We start from the raw sequence: 10,813 nt of genomic DNA on the forward strand, positions 1-10,813 counted from the left end.
TTTTATAACAACTGAAGGTAACATAGTTGCTTGATAAAATGGCACTATGTGCCTGGAAAACACATTACTCTACCCCTTTAATGTTGCTGTTTCCTCAGAAATCCTCTTGTGGCTGATCTTTTTATTGGAAATATTTTTTCTTCAAGAGGTGTTCTCTATGTGTTTTCCTCACACATTATTAACCTGAACTGCTTCACTCACTGTTTCTAACAGAAAAGCTCCAGCCAGTTGAGAAAACAATATAAAAAAACTGACTCAGCTTAAAAGCACTCGTCGTCTTGAAAAGACAATAAAGATTAGGAATCTGTAGATGAAAAAGGTGAAATAGGAATTATACTTGTTAAGGTTCTTGTTGAATAAATTTGAAATAAACAAGATAGCACAGCAATGGCAAAACAGAGTTGAGATGTTTTTGTGTTGTTTTATGTGCAGTTCTGGTCAGATGTTTACATGCATTCAGTTTAAATTTCATCTGAGTATTGAAGTTGTAAAGATGCATTTGAGCCCTTTAATCTTCAAAAGGTTTACAAAACCAAAAAGTTTGAATTTATTCATAAGGAGTTTCTCTCATCCAGACCACTTTAAAATTATATTTTTTGACTTAAACTAATGTGGGGTAAACACAAAAGTATTAAAATCGTCAAAGTTATTCACAGTTAGGATCTGTAATGTCTTATAACTACAAAACTTGTGGTTTCTCTGTGGCTTGCCAAGAAACATTTACAGTGGATTTTGCCAAATCCACATTAAATTAATTTTTTCCCCCAAACTCTCTTTTTTTGGGATTAGAACTGAAGTTAATTATTCCATAATCATTTCACTTAGAAAATAAGAAGAGCCCAAATGATCAAATTAATATGAGATGACATCAAATATTATTAAACATTGTATCTATCTCTGACTAACCCTGTCACAACAAGCTATAAATCAGTTATGATGAATTAAAACAAGCTCAATAATTTATGTTTGCATGATTTATCGGTTTTTTTTTTTTCTCTTTCTTCCAAAAATTGGATGATAAAAGTCTTCATTCTGGTGCTTTGGTCTCAACTCGACCTTTTGTCTTTGAAGGACGATTTTGTTTACAGAAACTTCATGATTGATTTTATTTTTTGTTTCTGTCGTTTTGTTTATTTATGTTGGATATTTAAAATGTCTTCCACTATTAAATGTTAATTAGAATGTAAAGTTTGTTGATCTTTGAGAATGTGTTTATGCGTTATTATGCCATTATATGACTTGAATGGTCTCAAAACAATAATATTATCGTTTATCGTAAATAACTTCTGGAACAATTTATCCTCCAGCGAAATCTGCTAACGTGACAGACCTTCTTCTCACCAGAACTGTAAATTTATCTTTCATAAAACAAACTGTATTCCTAATTCATGAACAACACAGTAGATTATTTTTATTTTAAATTACAGCAGTGGCCGCTCAGATGCTAATTCAGACGGATGACATCGTTGTCAGTCATTCGTTTGAAAGTGTGTCAGAATAAAAGAGGTCATCTGAAGATAATTTCTGATTTTCTTTTTGCAGCCTTGAAAACGGTACGAGCGGGAACGATGATGAGGACGGCGAGGAGGACGGCGAGGAGGACGGCGGAGAAGAGAGGGAGGGACGGACCAACCTGGACACTTTCAGCTCCAACTTTGAGACGACTGTAGAGCAGGCCGACACGGAGGTGGAGGACGAGGAGGAGGAGGAAGAGGAAGAGGAGGAGGAGGAGGAAGGAGCCCAGGGAGATGTAGAGGAAACCGAAAACCAGGACACCTTCAGCTCAGCGTTCGAGCAGATCGTAGAGCAGGTTGATGCGCACGAAGAAGAAGAAGAAGAAGAAGAAGAAGAGAGAGAGTCGGAGGAGGAAGAGAAGGAGAAGGAGAAAAACAAGGTGGTGGACAACAAAGATGGCTTCAGCTCCACGTTCGAGCGCATCGTGGAGTCCGCCCTGCTGAGGGGCGGCACGTGCTACAGCAGCCTCGACTCCCTGGACGTGCTGTCGCTCACGGACGAGACGGACAGCTGCGTCAGCTTCGAGGCGCCGCTGACCCCGCTCATCCAGCAGAGGTCCCTGCTGCAGGGGCCCGAGCCCCTTGAGCTGGAGCTGGCCACGGTTCAGGAGCAGGAAGGGGCCGAGCTCGGAGCCGACGGCCTCGATGGCGACGACACGTCTGGGCAGAGCGCGGTGCGTGCAGGCGGAGCGGGCGGCGCCGCGGGGGGGAGTCCGTTAAGGACGACCATACCAGGCAGCAGGTCGGAGTTCGCGCTGAGCCAGCCCGGACGCTGGGCTATTCCCAATGGATACCACTCAGACTCCCAGGGAGCCGGGGAGCGCGCCGGAGCCATGGTCAGCTCTGTCAGGTAAGGACGAGGCAGCTGTCACTCTGTAGCGTTTAAAATGTGAAGGTAGAAGGCTAAAGGTTATATTCACGAGTTTACTTTTGGCTGCTGCAAACCAGGGCTGGACAATATATCTACATCTATAACACAATAGACACTTGATCAGTATCAATGTATTATCAGCCTGGCGGGCCACCAGGCTTAACTTGCTCCCCTACCAGGCTGAGCACTGTTTGTTTCATTATTAGGTGTTTTTTTTATATATATACAACAGTGACAAAGACGAGTTAAAGAGCGTCTTTGGTAAAACGGTTTTAAGCACAAGGGCAGCATAGTATGGTCAGCATGTGAACACATAGGAGACTGAGGTCAGAGGTCATTTTTATTGGGAGGAACTCTAACCACTTACTGTCTTTACAGAACTAAACACTAACTATAACAGTAAAGTGACAAGTCATGGATAAAAGGTAAAAAAAAATTGCACACACTTTAATTAGGATGAAACAACTGAAGTAGTAAAAAAATATATTTATTTTAATTATATTTTTAATGTTTGCCTTTACTAAGGCTTTCTAATTGATATTCATCTCTGTGCTGGGTTTTAGCTGATGTATTTTTAAAGTTTGGTCACAGTCAGTAGAGCCGCATCAGAACGTTGTGGCAAACTCCCAGTTTCTGCTTTTTATCCAGCAGATTTGAACTGATTCCAGTTTCTCTTGAAGAACTACAATACACAAAGATAAAAGACAGAGAATGATTGTTCCAGCTCTCCTGCCATGAGTGGTTATTAATTACATATATTAGGAACAGCTGTGGCGTCACGCTGCATGTTCAGAGAGGAGTCACACAGGGTTTCACTGTCTCAAACAAAGAGGAAACCTTTTAAATGCTCTGTAGTATCTTTCATTTGCAGTTAATTAGCGTGACTAGCATTAATAAATGTAGATTCTTATATTAATTCAGAGATTTCCAGACCCAACCCAGTATCAATTGATACTGAATGTAGTTCTCTCCGTCTCTTAGAGATGTGGTGTGTTTACTGATCGGTGAAAGATAGGATAGATGAGTTTCCAACTGGGTGAGCCGAAAATCAATTCTCCGTCACCAATAATTAGTGAAAAAAATGTGTTGTGGGAGTTAGTGTTTCTATGTTTGGTGGAGTTGTGTCAAGATGATCAGCAGGCTATGTGCATTAATCAGAGATGTAGAAAAGTCTATAGTACTCTAATAATATCCTGACTGGAAATTTAAGTTGTGTTTTCTGTCTTGAGTGTAAAAGTGTTGTTACTGTTTTATTTTTCTACTTTTTGACAAAACTAGAACAATCTTAAGACTATAAAAAGTGATTTTATCAGCCTTCTTTTCTGTTAATGTGATATATGTTTCATTTTTATCTGCTCTAGTCGGCGCAGCAGACTGGCAAAAGTGTAATTAACGTGTTGTAACCTTGACTCAACCAGCAGGTGGCATTAGTAAAGTGAAACCCTGCAAGTGGGTGCTTAGAGAGAGAAAAATGTGTGGGTTGAAGGTGGATATGTGGTCTTCTTTTTAAAAAAAAGCAACTAACCTTTCAGTACAGACAGATCAATCTCACTTTTCTTCAAGCAGCTCTTGGAGGAAAGAGCTGCTGCTGAAAGCAGACCACTTTTCAGTAAACAAGGAAAATGTAGGTCGACTCCACACATCTTAATATCTTTAATCTTTCTTCTTCTTTGTATATTCACAGCTGTGCTTTCTGTTGGCAAGTAAAAGTTATATATTGGCTCAATTGTGAAAGGCTTTAATAGTTCAAGTTTGAAAGTAGTTTTCTAAAGCAGGGCTTTTTGATTTTGAAAACAGAGACGTTGGTGACCATCTCATCCTTTTACTGTCTATTTAACCACTTTTCATAAAGGGTATTTGCAAAAATGGTAAGTGGTGCTAAATCGAAATAAAGATTTCCTGTTATGTAAGTTTAGCACGGAGGACCTGCAGAGATACAGTTAGAAATCTAACTGTACTTTCTGAAACTAAAGGTGCTACAATTGCAGGGAGTCTGAAACACTAATCTAAGAATCTGCTGCACCAACATGGAAGCCGGAGGAAACTCCATAATGCAACAAAAGGCGATGACAACATGAAGCACCCGACAAGCAGCAGCAGAGAGAGTAAATGTCAGAGTTAGAATGTTAAGTAATGAAGACCAGCTGTACAGGAACACGCAGACAGACGATGCAAAAACAAACTACATAAAACCGAGGCAGGTTAGCTAAATACAAAATCCCCAAAAGGAGGAAAATGGTAGCTAAAAGCACAATGCAAAAGTCTCTAAACCACAATGTTCTTGCATGATGGAGGATCCTTACAGAGAGAAAATCTTTTGAACTGGTTTAACGATTTTCCTCTGCGATCGTAAACTCATCCACTCTGAGCATCGTTTGCAAAGTCCCCATGGGACTGTGGGAATACAGCAGCAGCAGCTTACATTACTTCCTTACATATAATTACCTTAATAGCCCTAAAAGACTCGAGGAAAACGGCGTAGAGCCACCCGGGGTGGGGGTGGCTGTGTGGGGCGGGGAGGGAGGCCCTATAACCAGAACCATATGGGGAAAACCTCGCTGCTTCACTGCGACTTAAGGCCATAGGTCTTCCTGGCTGGCATTTCCACCGTCTCTGAGGCTTGTTTTCCTGCACTGCACGGCTCCTGCAGCTCCAAACGGACCGCAACGGCAAACAGTCCCTCCGACATGATCTGCTTAGCAAACTGTGGGGATTCGCCCGGCGCTCGGCAGCTCTGGCCGACTCCAGGCCTCCAGACGCCGGCTCTTCTCTGCTCTCGGGCTCTCGTCTCCGCATCGATCCAGTCCGCAGATGTTGTTCTTTAAGGACGGCCTTGCTTCCTGACCACCAGCGCCAGCCTCAATGAGCTATTGTTTGTGTCATGACATCATCGTCTTCAGCCTCCCCTCTGCCTAGCGGGGTCTCACAGAGCGAATGTGAGCGATTATTGCTCTGTGTGTTGGCCATGCTTTGCCAGACATTTGTGCACTTAAATGTGGAGTGGATACATCTGTTTGGCAGTGTGAAAGGGGAAATATTAAAGATGCTCCACAGCATCCATTTTCACCAGGCACATTGATCCCGGTTCCGCTTTGGTCCTTTTATGGGATTAAATGGAGAGCATTAACAGTTTTTGCCTAAATCAGGGTTAATGTTGTAGGTAGTATTTATTAGAAAATAGTCTCTAAGCCTTGTCGCAATAAGCAGTTAATCAATTAATAAACTGCATAATCAATTAAAATGAGCTTGATGGTTTCCATGGTGATGATTAGTAGGTAATTTTTTGTTTGCAGAGACTTCATAATCCATTTTATTTATGGTTTTGGTTGCATGTGGTTTTAATTTCCTTTACATTGTCATGTTTTATTTATTTTGGGTTTCATAAAATATCCTCCCGTTCCAGAGTTACGTGTTCTGTAGAAAATTAAAGTTTATTGGCCTTTGAGAGGGGAAACTAGCATTATTACACCATTATCAATATATTTCTTGAAAATGGTCTCAAAACACCAATATTATCGTTTATTGCAATAATTCCTGGAACAATTAATCATCCAGTAAAATGTATTATCATCATAGGCCTTTGTGTCTCGTTAGTGTAGATCTGCAATGCATTGACCTCGTTATGAAACCAAAATAGGAGTGAAAATCTTTTACCATCTCACGATTGGATTCCCATTTTTGGGACCACGATTCAATTCAATTTCAAACTGATTTTTGATTCAAAACGATTATTCATAATTATTCCTGCTTCAGTCTATAGATGTGTAAAGGATCCTCATGCTCTACTCCAGTCTGCTTAGCAAAGCAGAACGACATTAAAATGTTTTTCCCTCACTGCTTTCTCCATTGTGTTTTTACAAAGCAGTGACAGAGAGAGCGCCACCTTTCTGTGGATGACAACGTTACAGTTTCCATCCAGAAGTTGACTCTGCTGTAGCGTAGCTGCCGTGTTTCCGAAGTCCTCAATCTTCATTTTGTGAATTTTACCAAGGTAAAGCTCATGTCAGTCTCAGTCTTCTCTTCTGTGAGAAACAAAATAAGTCCAAAATGTTTTCCTTCAACAAAAACGGGGCCGGTTGAATCTCTCTCTCTCTTTCTTTTTTTTTTTTACTTTCCTCTTTATTATCTACGTTTTCTTTTTTTTTTACTTTCCTCTTTATGATCTACGTTTTCATTATGTTTGCAAAACTTTGTCGATATTTCCGTTAATGTCAAAAAAAGCACACTTTCGAATTCCATTAAATAACACAATTAAAATCCTGCGTGAATAAGACTGTTCACGTTACAAACATTAAAAAAACAAGCTGCTCCATCTTCCTACCTCTTCCTGTTGTCTTCTTTGTCTTTTCTGCCAGTAGTAACATCCGGTTGTTGATCACATTTTGATACAATTATGTCATCTTGGCGCACAAAACTTTCATGGGAAAACATGAGCTTTTTCAAAATCGCCGTGCTTCCATTAAGCAGATTTATTTTCCAATTTGCACAATTTTATGGTCAGTGGCAACACAGCTACTGTCATGCGTTCATATGTCCAGGTCCCGTCTCCATGGTGACGTCAGAACGTCCCCGTAGTCACAAAATGGAGGCTGAAAGGCAGCAGACTTGTTTTGTTTTTTAAAATCAAGTTTGGAACTTTTTAAATTGATTCTGAATCGTAGCAAATGAGAATCGCAATTCTTATATCAGTGGTGCCCAAAGTGGGTCCTGGAGGGCCGGCATCCTGTGTGTTTTAGTGTCTCTCCCTGGTTTAACACACCTGGATCAAATGACGGCTCATTAAAGGCCTAAGAAGAACATTGACAAGCTGAAAAGGTTGTTATTGCCACAAGGTAGGACCGACTTTGGACACCCCTGTCTTATATGAACTGATTTTTGGGGTACATCCTTACTTCTAAAAGTAGATTTTGTTTTACTTATTCTTTCATAAATGCCTGTTTATTGTCATCAAATACAGCCTGTAATCTCCATCCACATAGTTTTTTGTATTTAAAAGGACATTCTTTAGTTGGATTTTCTTGTAAATGGGTATTATAAGACATCAGTGATGTTTTTTTTAAACGTATGACGTGCACCGTTACAACATTTTGAGCTTCCTTTTCTGTCTCCCTGTTATTCTCACGTTCCATTCATTTCTCCTCTTGAGCCATTTTATCTCATCTAAAATCACCCACACTCCCCCCACTCGTCCACAAACACACCGTCCTCCTCTGTTTATCGCATCCCACTGTTTTCCATTTCCCCTCTCGGTGTTTTTCTTCTGCTGCTTCTTATCCTCCTTTCCTCTCCTCCGTTCTTTTCAGTGACTAGCCGTGGTTGCACATCTCGGCTCCCGGAGCGTCACGAACAGCTCGTCTTTCTCACCGCAGGACAGAGTGGCTGTGCGGCAACAGATACAGTGTTTTACAAAGATATGCGTACCCTTGAGCTTTTTCACATCTTATCACGTTGAGCCACAAACATCGACGCGTTGCGTTGGGATTTTATGCAATAGATCAGCAAACGGTAGTGCGTAGTTTTAAAGTGGGAAAGAGTGAAAGTGGTGACAAGTTTGCATTTTATTTGTTATCAGCCTGCACGTTTTCCTCCTGGACTGTCCTGTGTACTGTATCCCATCCCCCACAGGATGATGCTCCCACTGCCATGCTCCACAGTGGGAATGTGGCAGCATCAACAGTTTTTCACATTGTGTGTAAAGTCTCGTCTGATCAGGACGCCTCAATGTCCTGTAAGTTCACATCATTTGAGGGAAACTCCAAACATGACTTTTCAGGAGCTACTTCTCAGGTAAACGGTGGTAAAAAACATTTATTGAAGGGTTAATAGAGCAGCCATGTTGTGATGACTTCCTGAAGGCGGAGCTTCAGAAAGAGCAGCAGCTTCTTAAAGAGACAGAGGCTCAATTTCAGGTTGATAAATCATAAAGTGAGATTTATTTTAAGTCATATTTGAGCAGCATTTTCATAACAACTGAAGTTAGCATAATTATGTGATTGTGCTATGAAATAGCACCATGTGCCGGGAAAATACATAATACTGCCTTTTCAATGTCTGTATGTGACATTAATTACTTTTACTAGGACTGGTTTAATAATTTTACTTTCTTCTAAATAGTGTCGATTAATATGACGGTGTATATGGCCATGCTGAGAATTTTTTTTAAAATTCAATTACAGGAACAAAGTAATAAAATTACATAATATTAGATACACCCGTACAAGAATAAAGTTAAAATAATACAAAATAAAGTCATAATATTACAACTTCATTCTCATAATAGTTTTACTTTATTGTCTTACTGTTATGACCATTCTCATAATTGTATTTTTTTAGATTTTGTTTTGTCTCAGTATGGCCCTAATACTCTGTCATAGATTAATAAATGGTGTAGAGTTTTTTTGTTAAATCCGTAGAGAAGGGAGAACAGACTGTAGAGCTAACAGATCTGAAAGGCCGTCCTCTCAACCGGTGTGACAAACAAACACCAGCCATTGTTCTGGCCGGAGGCCAAATACAGAAACACAAAATGCGGGCTGCGAATGAATTTGCCGTTTTCTTTGAGGAGACATGCATCTCTGGATGTGGATTATTTGACATTTGACATTTGGTAGAACGTGTGAGGACGCCGACTGAATATCAATCACACAACAGCTGAAGTGTGTGTTTGCAAGAAACCATTAGCATGCAGCGCGAAGCAGTTGGAGCAGCATATGTGACTGACGAAGCTGCAGAAACTGTTGGAGAAGGATGATACTTTAGTTTAGTTTTTTTTTAATAAATCCGCCTCCTCTGCCTTTTGTGAATTCTTTCAGGATTCTAACCTGATTGCAGTTTTGGCTTCTTATTTGTACCAATTATATGGAACTTCCCTCCTGACATTAGTCACAGCAGTTTACACACCAATATGAACTGAACTATTAGCACACACACAGATAGATGGGTCTCCCTGCGTTGCTTGGGTTTGTTCCTGGTCGGTTATTTGCGTGCATGCGTTGCGTTGCTGCATGCGCTCCTCCCCGCCGCCTCGCGAGGCCCCACAGATCAGAGCGCCAAGGAAAGCAGATGAAAGCCAGGCGCAGTTGTTTCCATATCAGAGGAGCAGCTCTGGCGTGTGGACTAATCTCTTTCATGTACGTGGAGTGAGAAACGCACATCGGCATAAAAGACTCACGGGCCAGCAGCAGCGCTTACGTAAACAAGGGCTGCGCTTAATTCGCTCACATCCCGAAGCTTCCTCAACGACACACATAGGAAATGTCTCTCTCTCTGTCTCTCTCTCTTTCATGGCATTACTTAGGAAATAAAAATCTCAGCATGGTTCTATAGCTGAGCTGAAACATCCTGCAGATTATCTTTTCCTGGCTCTCACACAGGCAGCTATATAGACACAAACACACACACACAAAGACACAAAAAGATGACTACACACTTTTTTTTTTTTTTTTTAAAAAACATCCAGCAGCACAAAATTTCCTTCTTTCCTTCCAGCCACTTTCCGCAACGCACACAGTAAGGGAATCATTTCAACGCTGGCAGATTTAGCCGTCTCTATTTATAGCCCGACTCCGTGTTTAATGACACATCCCACATTCTTACTGTAGCAACGACTGTTTTGGCTGGCGGAGGCTCTTCCCACCGCAGCCCGGGATGCTGTTCACTGTAAAAGCGTGGCTGTTTTTTTTTTTTTTTTTTGTTTTCCCAGAGGTTAATCTCTGCGAGTCAGACGAGGCTGCTGTTCAGTGTTTCACCAAACACAATCCCACACCTGAGCATAATTGGTCTCACTCAGCCAAAAGAGGTCACCATTGTTCATTGTTTGCAGCTAAAGTGGTGATGTTGTGTTGCTGTGTCTGTAAAGGGAGACTGACAGAGCGAGACTGGAAATAGATCAACACTATGGCGAAAAAACAGGTTTGCAGGTAAATGCTAGAGCTTTCTTTCATTATGAAAGTGAAACTTTTAGTTGTTTTGATTTTCATGGCAGATACCAGAAGAAGCTCCAGGCTTGGCACCGAGGATTCTTCTTATTGTCTGTGATGCAGAATTGATGTTAAAAGTCTCTAATTAACAAGTCCTGTCCTTAGATAAATTTGCTTTTCTTTAATTAGGGATTCACCGATCCTCTTTTTTCACTTCTGATACCGATATCTGGGGTTTAGTATGGCCTGATTCCGATCCAGGAAAACAAAGCTGAATTGACTTTAAATGTTTCTTAAAAAAAACAAAAAAAAAAACAGACATAAATGAATTACAGATTCATTTGCTAACTCTGCCTCACTTAAACACACCAATAGCTTCACAAGCTTGATCAAACATGTAAAAATAACAGAACTTTCATTTTTCAGTCAGTACAATCAGGAATAATAAAAATAATGTAAAAATAACAGAACTTTCATTTTTCAGTCAGTACAATCAGGAATAATAAAAA

The 10,813-nt window shown here is 40.6% G+C and overlaps 1 protein-coding gene across 2 annotated transcripts in view; it reads left to right on the forward strand.

Annotated features, from left to right (window-relative positions):
* psd2 (pleckstrin and Sec7 domain containing 2) overlaps positions 1-10,813 on the forward strand; it is a 44,016-nt gene that overhangs the window by 14,136 nt on the left and 19,067 nt on the right. For both annotated transcript variants that reach the window (XM_007568348.2, XM_016679807.1), the window contains one exon: positions 1,543-2,364. In XM_007568348.2, coding sequence (XP_007568410.1) covers positions 1,543-2,364 — 822 coding nt within the window. The remainder of the gene's footprint in view (positions 1-1,542; positions 2,365-10,813) is intronic.

Source organism: Poecilia formosa, unplaced genomic scaffold (genome assembly GCF_000485575.1).
Source record: "Poecilia formosa unplaced genomic scaffold, Poecilia_formosa-5.1.2 Scaffold221, whole genome shotgun sequence".
Taxonomy (NCBI): Eukaryota; Metazoa; Chordata; class Actinopteri; order Cyprinodontiformes; family Poeciliidae; genus Poecilia; species Poecilia formosa.